Source organism: Doryrhamphus excisus, linkage group LG4 (genome assembly GCF_037039965.1).
Source record: "Doryrhamphus excisus strain RoL-2023G ecotype Guam linkage group LG4, RoL_Dexc_Guam_v1.1, whole genome shotgun sequence".
Lineage (NCBI taxonomy): Eukaryota > Metazoa > Chordata > Actinopteri > Syngnathiformes > Syngnathidae > Doryrhamphus > Doryrhamphus excisus.
Window position 1 is genome coordinate 18,881,237 of NC_136360.1, and position 12,913 is coordinate 18,894,149.

Below are 12,913 nucleotides of genomic sequence, written 5' to 3' on the forward strand. Positions count from 1 at the left end.
AAGTGATAGGTGATCCCCCTGCTAAATTTGTGTCCTTGAAAAAGAAAATCTGCTGCAGTTGCAGTTCATGTATTTTTAGTACTCTTGTCGTTTTCATGTTATTTATCTTGATTGTGTCGCCTCTACTCATGCATGCACCTTCTCATGCTCTCACTATTTTCGTTTTTTCGTCCTCCACGATATGCGAGGGGTTTTTGTTTCTGACTTTCTTCTCCGCTTTGACGCAGGCGATTGTGGATACGGTAGATAACCTGCTCAGGCCGGAGGCTTTAAAGTCCTGGCAGGACATGAACAGCACGGAGCAGACGCACGCCGCCACCATGCTGCTGGACACCTTGGAGGAAGGCGCCTTCGTCCTGGCGGATAACCTGATGGAGCCCGCCATCGTCAAAGTTCCCGCAGACAACATCAGTGAGTCGGGAAGGATTCTGGACTGACACGGGTTGGGTTTATTTGATTTGACCGAGGGGGTGACGGGTGATAAGGAAACAGGAGCACGGCATTAAAAGGGGATTTTGTTTTCATAATAAGCATTTCGACCTTGAGGGAATCGAAAAAGAGTCTCATATTAGGTTTAACAAGTTGCTTACTGACAAAATGATGAATATCAGACAATTAAAGAGGCTGGAATCTCTGATTGCGGATGCTTAGTTTATAAATGCATGCGGCTAGACCTTGTAACTCTATACATTAATGTGAACATTAGCTCGCTGCTGCAGGGGATGTTGTTTATCCGCATCCTCTCGTCCTCGTTAGCGATATGGGCTCTTTTCCTTTTCCAAGTCGGCTTTGCAAACTCGCTCCCATTGTGTCGGGATTGTCTCCTAACTTGTTCTCCTTCTTCTTCTCACTTCTCCGCCAGTCTTGGACGTCTATGTGCTAAGCACCGACGGCCAGGTGCAGGATTTTAAATTCCCACAATCCAACAGGGGCGGCATTTCCATCCAGCTTTCAGCCAATACGGTCAAACTCAACAGTCGCAACGGTGAGCTGGGATCCTGGAAATACACGACCGGATACTGGATACGTGCTTTCAACACCACCGTAGTATTAATACTATCATATTGTTGTTTCATTAAAAGAGGAACACCAACAACAATGTAACTACTATGATTACTACTATGATTACTATTAATAATAATATTAATAATAATAATAATTATTAATATTATTATTATTAACAATAACACTTGCATTTTATGCATTTACTTTGTGTTAATATTATGAAAATGATCAAGCTTTCAGCCAATACTGTCAAACTCAACAGTAATGTGTGCATACATAACATACACATTTTCTGTCCTGAATCTTTGGAAATGGTATTGTCCCATAATAAAATAATAATAGTAACTATTATGATTACAAATTATTACTAAAATATTATTGTATACTTTCTATATTTGTATATGTTTATTTTATTGCCATAAGAGGTATAAATTAATTTTAAAAATACACTAATATTATTAATGATTATTTTCATTATTAATGATCAAAATACTACTACTACTGTAATAATAATAATAATATTGTATTATTATTATCAATATATGAAATATGAAAAATATATGACCAAATATTAACTTTATTATTATTAACTACTAATTAAATAAAATTAATTGATGATTAATGATAGCATTACTGATGAAAAAATAAAATAATAGATCACACAAATAAAAATAATAAAAATAATAATAATTAATAATAATTGTCATAATAATTATTATATTTTATGTTACATACATTATATGTTATTTTTGCGACTATTCATCATGGAAGTAAAAGTAATAACAATGATTATAAACAATAAATTACAGAGTTACTGTTGTTATTTTTATTTATTTGGATTTGGAAAGACACATTAAACCTCAAACGCTTACTCTATTCTACTCTATTGTACTTTATTCCTGTCTTTTGTGACTGTAATTGTTTATTTTGTTCTTTTGAACCGACTTTACCGTACTGTACTTTATGACCCAATCTGTTCCACTGCTTGTGTTTTGTCCTCCGTGCAGGCGTGGCCAAGTTGGTGTTTGTGCTGTACAAAAACTTGGGTCAGTTCCTCAGTACGGAGAACGCCACCTTCCAGATGGACAGCGACGCTTACGTACGCAACTTGTCAGTCAACTCCGACATCATCGCCGCCTCCATCAACAAAGAATCCAGCCGCGTGTTCATCAACGACCCGGTGCTTTTCACCCTGGAGCACATAGACGTGAGTGGAGGTGGAGGCGGTGGCGGTGGCGGGGGCAGTAGTACTTTCACAACAGACAGAAAAAATGCCTGCCGCAGTCAGTCTGTAGTTTATTTAAGTCATTGAACATCAAATTAAAGCAGTCTTTAGAGCCTAAGTGAATTCTTAATGAAAACTAATTCTTTAATCAACATTGGGATATAAATGATAGCCATTTTCTTTTATTGTGGGGGGGGGAAATTAACTCCTAGATTAGCTGTACAATCTAGGATAAAATTGCTGGAGCACCAATTATCTTTCTTTCTTTTAAAGTTGTCAGTGGAGTTCCCAGAGGGCTGTGCGGGGCTCCATTCTTTATCTGAGAAATTGTGCAATTCCAAAGACATGGCGTCAAACAATTACACCGGGCTGTTATTAAAGCCTCATATATCCGAGCGTGCCTGGCTTGCTTTGGCAAGCACGTGCCAAATGAGACGCGGCGTATGAATTGCTTCATAAGAGCCGTGATGTGAGAAATCCTCGTCCGTGTCGGTGCGGAAAAATACTTTGTACAAGCGGGGGGTAAATGGCTTCCGTGTTGTGCGTCAACTTCAATTCCAGGCAGTCACTTATTGGCACACTTTAGCATATCTCTTGTTATCTCGCAGATGGAGCACTACTTCAACTCCAATTGCTCCTTCTGGAATTATTCGGAGAGGAGTATGATGGGACATTGGTCCACCCAAGGCTGCAAGCTCCTGGAGTCCAATAAGACGCACACCACCTGCTCCTGCAGCCACCTCACCAACTTCGCCATCCTCATGGCCCACCGCAAAATCTCGGTACGTCACGCAAGTTGTTGTTGAGGCACGGGCGACATTCGGTCTCAAGGATTATTGTCAGTTGTGGTAATATTCAAAAAACACTTTTTTAATTTTGGTGGAATTTTCTGAAATTCATCCAATTTTTGATAGTAATGTTTAATTTTTAACTTAATCTGGACCTTGTATGGTTATATACCCTACCGCTCAAAAGTTTGGGATCAATTGCAATGCAAATGTCTTTGTTTTCCAAAGAAAAACACATTTTAATGCATTTCACAAACATTTTTTTTCCATTTCACAACAATGAAAATGAATGAGATGATTTTCAAAGAAGGATGTACATTTTTGCATAGAGGCCTACTATCAACAACTGTCAGTCCCCTGCATCAATCTCAGTATCAACAGTTAAGCGGTGACTTCAGGATGCTGGACTTTATAGCTGGACTGCCAAGGAAAAGCCCAAAAAATTTCCAAGTGATCCCAAACTTTTGAGCGGTAGTGTATTTTGGAAGAAAATATTTCCCTATCTTATTCTCCATGCTTCATGTTATTCCAAAAATTTTGTTTTTGCCAATGATGAGCATCAGCGCTGATTATTCTTTTAGGTGAACAGGCCACACGAGCTGCTGCTGACAGTCATCACCCGCGTGGGCATCGCCGTGTCGCTGGTCTGCCTCAGCATCAGCATCTTCACCTTCTGCTTCTTCCGAGGCCTGCAGAGCGATCGCAACACCATCCACAAGAACCTCTGCATCAATCTCTTCCTGGCCGAGTTAATATTCCTAATTGGTATCGATATGACGGAGCCCAGGGTAAGCGGCGAGGGCGTGCACCGTAATGATTTACTTTGCATTCATCCGCTCTCACTTTATCGCCGCCCCAATACGAGGCAAAAGACCCTTCAGAGTTAAACGGATGAGACTTTAAGTGTTGCTTGTTGCGTCCCTGACATGACATGAGTAGGACAGCACCATTAATATAGATTACTAAGGGGCCGCGTCGTCCACTTGACAGCTGCTTCTTTTTGTCCTCTTAAAGCTGCAGTCCAGCACTTCATTTCTGATACGGCTATCAAGCTGTACTGATCCAGGCAGTGGCTCTTCCCTTAAACTAAATGTTTGTGACAACGTAAGATATACAAAGAGCCCCGTATTTATTTGAAACAGTACACCAAATACCATTTGAACATTATTAGAGCCCTGTAGACGTGAAATAACACCCCTATAGTCACATTTACACTTCTATTACCCGATATAGTAGATTCATCCATACACTCCTCACAAGGGGTGCTGGAGCCTATCCCAGCTGTTTTGAGCGAGAGGCGGGGTACACCCTGGCCAGCCAATCACAGGGCACATACAGACAAACAACCATTCACACTCACATTCATACCTATGGACAATTTGGAGTCGCTAATTAACCTGGCATGTTTTTGGAATGTGGGAGGAAACCAGAGTACCCGGGGAAAACCCACACATGCACGGGGAGAACATGGAAACTCTAAACAGAGATGGCCGAGGGTGGGATTGAACTCGGGTGTCCGAGCTGTGAGGCCAGTGTGCTAACCACTCGACCGCCGTGCAGCGATAGAGCAGATATTATAAGATAATAAGACCTGTAAGATATGCTATACATGTTCGTATATCGGAAAACTGTAATAGAGTGAATCCGCGAAAGTTGAAGTGCAAGGTGGATAAATGTGGATAAATCTATCAATAAATCTATAAATCTCATTTTTATGCCAATACTAATTTTTTTGTCCTTTAAATCTTGACCTGATTAGGAGCTTTTATATTTCTGCTGATGCAAAACTCATCACTTCTTTTCCAGTTTTCACTCATTCATGAATTGCATTTGCACAACTTACACCCCTTTCCTTTTTTTAACATGGTTTGTTCCTACTCAGATCGGCTGCGCCATCATTGCGGGGATCCTTCATTTCTTCTTCCTGGCTTCCTTCTCCTGGATGTGCCTGGAGGGTGTCCAGCTCTACCTCATGCTAGTGGAGGTCTTTGAAAGCGAGTACTCGCGGAAGAAGTACTACTACGTGTCCGGGTACCTCTTCCCCGCCATTGTGGTCGGCGTCTCTGCAGCGATCGACTACGGCAGCTACGGGACCGACAAAGCGTAAGCGACTAACTCACCGGGGCCTACTTCCTACTTCCTGCTTCCTGTTCCTGCCAGCAGTGTTTCTACCTTGGTCCGTATGTGAATCCCCCGATGGCAACACCGGACCATTTGAGCTGCTCTCGGCAGCTGTTCAATTTTTCATGTCATTTGAAAGTGTCTTGACGGACTCAACACTGCGGTTTGTGGAGGGGGGGAACGGGGTGTGCAGCTACATTAATGCCTTTTTACTCAAAGACCCTCCTGTGACCTTTTGTTTGTAAAGGCCCTCTTAAAGAGAGGAACCCTGTGCTGTAAAGAAAAAGCTTTTTACGTAGATTAATGACCACACCGTAGCTAAGACTACCAAGTGAGGCTACTTAGCCCCCCCCCCTTTGTTCTGCATTAATGCTCAACTTGTGAAAGGAGCTCGTCAGGTTAAATATTGACGAGAAAGCATCCAATCAATCATCCAAAGGATAAGAAACAGGATACAAACGCCTAGCGATGGGCAGAATAATCCCCACTGATTAATCCCTGGCCGTTTTTTTCTGAAGACATCATGACGTCAGCCACCCAGGATTATTCTGCTCAGTACAAGCCTGGCATAGAAACAGGAGCTGAGAACATTCAGAGCAAGATTCCTCCCATTCCGTTAAAAATATGAAAATATAGGTCATTGCGTTCTCGGGGCACTGAATCAAATACTTCGGGGTTACTATAGAGAATAAATAATATAATCCCCCCCACCATCTTCAGTCTACAGCTGTCCTATCTAGTCATTTAGCATGAGGAGAGAGGCCAAACACAAAGACTGAATAGGCCGGCTCTAGTCTGAGAGGATGGTGTCGCTGAGTGATGGGGGCGGGGCTACATTATAGCTATGAAAAAACAAGTCTAATCATTCATTCATTTTCTACCGCTTATCCTTACAATAAGGCTCGCAGGGGGTGCTGGAGCCTATCCCAGCTGTCTTCGGACGAGAGGCGGGGTACACCCTGGACTGGCCGCCAGCCAATCACAAGGCACATACATTACCGCTCAAAATTTGGGATCACTTGGAAATGTTTTGGTCCAGTCTGAGATATGGCCCTCTGAGATATGTGCATCGTTTTTCTGTCCTTGTTAGACCCAGTTGGTGCTGCTCTCTGAAGAGATTTTAGTTTTAGTTACGATTTTTAGATGGCTTTTCTAAGCATCTATTAGCCTTATAAAATGATGAACTTGGATTAGCAGCCATACCAGCCATAGGAGATTGATGCAGAGGACTGACAGTTTTTGATAGTAGGCCTCTATGCAAAAATGTACATCCTTCTTTGAAAATCATCTCATTCATTTTCATTGTTTGTGAAATGGATAAAAATGTTTGTGAAATGGAAAAAAAATGTTTATGAAATGCAGGAAAATGTGTGTTTTTTTTGGAAAACAAAGACATTTCCAAGTGATCCCAAACTTTTCAGCGGTATTGCATAGACAAACAACCATTCACACTCACATTCATACCTATGGACAATTTGGAGTCCCCAATTAAACTAGCATGTTTTTGGAATGTGGGAGGAAACCGGAGTACCCAGAGTAAAAAAAAAACACGCATGCACGGGGAGAACATGCAAACTCCACACAGAGATGGCCGAGGGTGGGATGCAGCGAGTACATTTTTAGTAAATTTAGTAGGGCTGATATTTCTCTTTTCCCAAACTGAAGAGTGTATTTTGTGTCTTCTCCTTCAGGTGCTGGCTAAGTGTGGATAATCATTTCATCTGGAGTTTTATAGGACCTGTCACCTTTATCATCATGGTAAGCTTGAAGTTTTCTTTTTTTTTTATTTTTTGACTAGTGAGCGAGACGCTCGGTGTGCAAGATGAAGGAGATGCAGGGAAGAGATTAAGGAACTGAGATGGTTGTGGGGGGGTAAAAAAGGATTCAGCTGGATTTTCTTTGCTCCCAACCTCCTTGCGCCAAAGACATTTGGAGTCATCCAACAATAATCTCTCAGCAGCTGACACAGATCAGGGCGTCAGTGTGCCGGCACCTGGACGCAGATGCAAGCTGGAGAGCGACGATGCATTCACTGTCGCGTGCATACAGGTAGAATGGCAGCTGGGTTTTATTGCTGCTATCTTCCCGCTTTGCACCAGCCTCCTTTTCTGTTGTGTGTCAATGGTAAACAGCAGATGACAGCATCAGCGAGAGGCAGACAGCTTTGTTTGGTCAAGGGCTGTTAGAGGTGAAGGACATATAGCATACGTCCCATTGAGCCATGCAATTATTTACTGGTCATGACATTATTATCTCCCGCCCCAGACCAGAGTGCGCGTTCCCACCTCTGTGTACAAAAGAGAAAAATATATCATCCCTGCTTACCAGAGCATGTTTAAGCTTGCCCTCGTGCACGCCGGGAAATGAGGAAGCTCTGCAAACTTCTGGCGGCTTTGCCGGGCAAATGGGTTACATTTACAAAGCGCCGTCTTCATTATCCAGCATCATGCTGGATCTACACCGATAACCACCTCCTGTTGAACATCACACTCACGCAGAACATGTGCTACACAGATTGGGGGTGGGGGGCTGGGAGTTTGGCAACCATGTCAGATCTCAGCAAGTCTCCGGTAGACCACAAAGTGCTTTAAAAGCAGAGATACGGCACAGCGTTTTGTCTTTGTGTGAACGGAATAACAACACAAGCACGGAAAGGAAGTGCATTGCTCAGTTTTCTCACAAAGAGAGGGAATGGCTGCTCGCTGTACTTTTTAAAAAATGGAAGAGCTAGCCTGGAGGAGATGTACAGAGAGTTGATTTCAAATACAACATATTGGAAGACATTTTTGGGGTGACTCCGAAAACATCTCATTCACCTCAAGTCACCAGTAATCCATGAATACGTGATAGCACGGGTAAAATACACGTGAAACACGTTTACGTTATGTTTCACCAATTTTCACTTCGTTGGGCGGTTCATAGTTGCTGTGAGATGCAAAAGTAAAACTTCTATATTCTACCCTCAACACCAGTCCATGCTGAAAGACTACATAGGACAGCAGAAGGCTTCACCAGTCCATGTTCAAAGACTAGATAGGACAGCAGAAGGCTTTACCAGTCCATGCTCAAAGACTAGATAGGACAGCAGAAGGCTTTACCAGTACATGTTCAAAGACTAGATAGGACAGCAGAAGGCTTTACCAGTCCATGCTCAAAGACTAGATAGGACAGCAGAAGGCTTTACCAGTACATGTTCAAAGACTAGATAGGACAGCAGAAGGCTTCACCAGTCCATGCTCAAAGACTAGATAGGACTGCAGAATGCTTTACCAGTACATGTTTAAAGACTAGATAGGACAGCAGAAGGCTTCACCAGTCCATGCTCAAAGACCAGATAGGACAGCAGAAGGCTTTACCAGTACATGTTCAAAGACTAGATAGGACTGCAAAAGGATTCACCAGTCCATGCTCAAAGTGTTCAAAGACTAAATAGGACAGTGCAGTGCTAATCTGACAGTTCTACCTCTAAGGTACTCCATCAACAACTCTAATACTGGCCTATAAAGAGCTATAAAATCACATTTAGAATAATACATTAATAATAACAATAATTTAGAAGATTGTAAAATGGCTAGCTATGCTTTAAATATGAAAGTAGTCAATTTGTTTAAGAAAAATTCACTTAGTATATGATAAACGATGGATTGTTTTCAATGAAAAGTGGGACATTCAAAATGACTTTTCCATGTGTTGTCTCCAAATTGAGCCCTCATTGTTTTCCAATCGCATGTTGTCTGCGAAATGATTTGCATGAAAAATGTCTCCGCAGTGGAAATGATGATCAGGATCCCGGCGGTGATGACCGCGCAGATAGAATCATGACCCTGCAAGCCGCTAATGTATCGGAGCGGAGCTAACGTGTGACAGGAATGAGGTTTCGCAGAACCCGTGCCTCTGATTCCGTTGCAACAAATGACTCAAAAAGACAAAGTACCGTGGAAAGGCCGATCTCGGGGGAATGTGCGGGAGCAGGGTTTGCCTGCGCCACCCGTGACCCTGGCTTTCTCGACAAATTGGCTTCGTCCTTGTCGATGAGGGAGAGCAGAAACGGCAAGAACGAGCAAATGAGAGAAGCTGTGTTGTTGTGGCTAACTTCTACACCCCCACCCCCCCCCCCCCCCCAGCACATAAACCATGTTGGTTCATCAGTTTTCATCAAGGGTGGCCGTGCTCTCCCTTTGAATGCTCCTGCTCTTTTTGTCCCATTTGCACTAAACGCAGCAGTACTTCAAAATGTCCTCAATTTATTTATTGTTTTCTTACGTTCCAAAATAAAGATTAAATAATAAACATTTTACATTCTATATTTTATATCTATATTTTTATACCTGTTACATTTGGAACATGGCATAATGTTGCTGACTAACTAATTTAGGTTGTATAATGTGTGCAATGACAATAAACATCCATCTATTGATATTAAATACATCATAGCTATGGAAAAAACACGTCCAATCATACATTCATTTTCTACCGCTTATCCTCATGAGGGTCTCGGAGGGTGCTGGAGACTATCCCAGCTGTCTTCATGCGAGAGGCACATATACACAGTTTGGGATCACTTACACATTTTTTTTGTTTTTCCAAAAAAAAAACAAGTTTCCATGCATTTCATAAACAATTAAAATTAATTTGATGATTTTCAAAGAAGGATGTACATTTTTGCATAGAGGCCTACTATCAACAACTGTCAGTCCTCTGCATCAATCTCCTGGTATGGCTGCTAATCCAAGTTCATCATTTTATAAGGCTAATAGATGATTAGAAAAGCCATCTAAAAATCCTAACTAAAACTAAAATCTCTTACCATGCTGTTAACTACTCCCTTCAGAGAGCAGCACAAACTGGGTCTAACAAGGACAAAAAAATGATGCACAACTGTGCAAGAAGAAACAAAGAAACAAACAAGAATTATTCCATATGATCTGTGTCGGAATCTGTCAATTTCACTCATGAATGATTGGTATCAAAATCGGCAACATAAATCCCTCGTATTTACAAAGTCATAAATAGATTTTCTGTGCTCCAACTACAAAAATATTCCATTTATTGACTTGGAATCCTATATACTGGAAATTAATTTATCGCTGGCAGGTCTGTAACCAATTCATTAAACCAGGGGTGACTGTAATCATGAAAGACAAAAAAATCCTTAGCAATAGCACAAACTGGGTCTAACAAGGACAGAAAAACGATGCACAACTGTGCAAGAAGACAAATATCTGAGAGTGTGTAGTTTAAGACAAAGACGCCTCACAGGTCGTCACCTGGCAGCTGCACTAAATAGTAGCCGTCAAACACCAGTGTCAGTATCAACAGTGAAGCGGCGACTTCAGGATGCTGGACTTCATAGCAGGACTGCCAAGAAAAAGCCCCAAAAATTTTCAAGTGGTCCCAAACTTTTGAGCGGTAGCGTATAGACAAACAACAATTCACACTCACATCCATACTTATTTACAATATGGAGTCACCAATTAACCTAGCATATTTTTGGAATGTGGGAGGAAACCAGAGTACCTGGAGTAAAAGATGATGGCCAGAGATGGCCGAGGGTGAAAATACTATGTTAGTTTGGAAAAGTACAGTACTGAAAAGTACTGAAAATAGTAAGCGTGCAACATTTCTGACAGCCAGGTAACGAGTTACAAAACAAAAGTTACCATACTCGCCTCGGTTGGTCTGACTGCTGAAGATTTCGACCCTTCTTGTAAATTCCAACAACGTTCCTAACTTTTATTTTTTATTTTGATGTGTCGACCATCTTTCACAGTGACTCGTTTTATTGATACGCGAGGCTGCCACCACCGCAGCCATTTATCGTTCCCAACCCAACACACCGCTACAGCTTGCATGTTATGTTGCGTGGGGGAATTACACCCACAATGAAGACTGCTCAGGTTGGAAATTTAGTGGGGTCACGGCTTGGCATTGACGGGTGATTGTGAGCTTGCGGGTCTTTACCGCTGGTCTGTATCACCCTTGTTTGTTTCTCAGTGCCAGGCTGAAGGGAAAGCTGCTGGAAGGTACTTAGATCGTTGCCCTGTCTCCGGGCATGGGGCTGGGGCGGCGGGGGGGTGTATTAGCTCCATGAAAAAAGGCAACATGGAAGGAATGAGTGTGAGCAAGCCGTTAGTATGCTTGAGCTGCTTCTGAACACAAGGCCTTTTGGATCATGACACGTCGCAAGCAGTTCTTATCATGTGGACAGCTCCATCTGCACCTTTAATATTTTATCGCCAGCAGTTCATTTGGAGTTCAGTGTGTACACACGCAGTACACTTTGGACAAATGTACCGTAGAAGCGGGGGGGGGGGGGGGGGTTGAAAAAAAAAACAGCTTTCTCCGACTTGCCATCCCAGTGTGGTTAGGTTGCTTCTGCATGGCTTGCAGTGATGATTCCCAGACAGAAAAGACAAGAGCGAAGGATGGAGGAGGAGGGTCCCCCGGGGATGCGTGTCGATGGGGGTGGGGACATGTGCCGTGCGGCTAGGTTACTTTAAAGCTCCGTGTCACTCTCCTCTGTCTCATTGGATCCATGTCACCACTCCAGGCTGTGTGAAAAGGAGGTTTTCAAAAGTCCTCCCGTCTGTCTCCTCCTCCTCCTCCTCGCTCCATCCCAATCTGACTCATGCAGGCGGTGATGGAAATAACGTCTGATAGCTGCGAAACAAAACATAGATTCATCGCCGTTTGTGATATGAACCACAGCACTCCATTTTTTTTTCTTTATACCGCCTGCGTTATTGTGCATGGCACCACGAGTTGATTGCATGAGGAGGGGGTGATGTATCGATCACGGGCGATCTTTTCATAGCAGAACACACACACACACACAGAATGTGTTTAAGAGTGAGTGGCCAGGGTCTGAGTGGCACCCGCAAAGGTCATTTATTTCATTCCCCTCCACCAGGCAATGAATGCATCATCATTTCTCTCCTGGCAGGGTTTGTTCTGCCTTGGATAACCTAACTCTTTCAAGTTGCGTTTCAAAAGTTGGGCTACACGTGTTTGTCTTTGATGGCTGCACACTCCAATTCATCTTTCTCACATATTCCACGCTTTTTATTCATTTTTTATTTTTTTTTTTTGTCTGCCTGTTTGAGTGCATGAAGAAGCTAGGTCGGGGTCTACTTGAATATTTTTCAAAGTGAATTTATGTGAAGCGGCTCCCTCCAGGCTTTGTGTTTCTAAATCACTGTATTGATTTTTAAGGTAAAAAAAAAAAGAAAAAACTTGAGATTTCTTTTTTTTTCATTCTGATATGTGCCACTGATTCCCTTAAGGTTTAATACACTAAAATGCTGCCCCCCTCCCTGTCCCTATCCCATTCTCCTTCTATTTGCAGTCTTTTCTCTAGCAAATCAAAAACTATACCATGCTCCCCAAAGCCTTTTGTAGCTTGTTAGAATGTTTCACAACGTGCATAAAATGCTGCTTGTTTTGTACAACAAGAAGGTTTCTTATTACTCCTTCTCTTTCCCGTTCCCCTCTGAATTCCTCAGATGGAGGAGCTCCTTCTTCCCCCCTTCCCCCCTTTTTCTCTGATGGATTTTAATGCTTTCCCATGCTTTTATTGATATAGAATGACACTAAATTTGGCGCCAGTTGGCCTGTCTCCCCCCTCCCCCTCGACTGGAGCGATAGATGTTTATTGGATTAGTCTGTGGGCATGCTGTGGGCATGCAGGGGTTGGCAACCTTGCGTCTCTTTCTCACATATTCCATGCCTTTTACTCATTTTTTTGTCTGCCTGTTTGAGCGCATGAAGAAGCTGG

The 12,913-nt window shown here is 42.5% G+C and overlaps 1 protein-coding gene across 31 annotated transcripts in view; it reads left to right on the forward strand.

The window, feature by feature from the left end:
* adgrl2a (adhesion G protein-coupled receptor L2a) overlaps positions 1-12,913 on the forward strand; it is a 140,055-nt gene that overhangs the window by 110,458 nt on the left and 16,684 nt on the right. For all 31 annotated transcript variants that reach the window (XM_058074180.2, XM_058074181.2, XM_058074187.2 and 28 more), the window contains 7 exons: positions 228-411; positions 863-985; positions 2,013-2,212; positions 2,839-3,012; positions 3,600-3,806; positions 4,901-5,121; positions 6,831-6,897. In XM_058074180.2, coding sequence (XP_057930163.2) covers positions 228-411; positions 863-985; positions 2,013-2,212; positions 2,839-3,012; positions 3,600-3,806; positions 4,901-5,121; positions 6,831-6,897 — 1,176 coding nt within the window. The remainder of the gene's footprint in view (positions 1-227; positions 412-862; positions 986-2,012; positions 2,213-2,838; positions 3,013-3,599; positions 3,807-4,900; positions 5,122-6,830; positions 6,898-12,913) is intronic.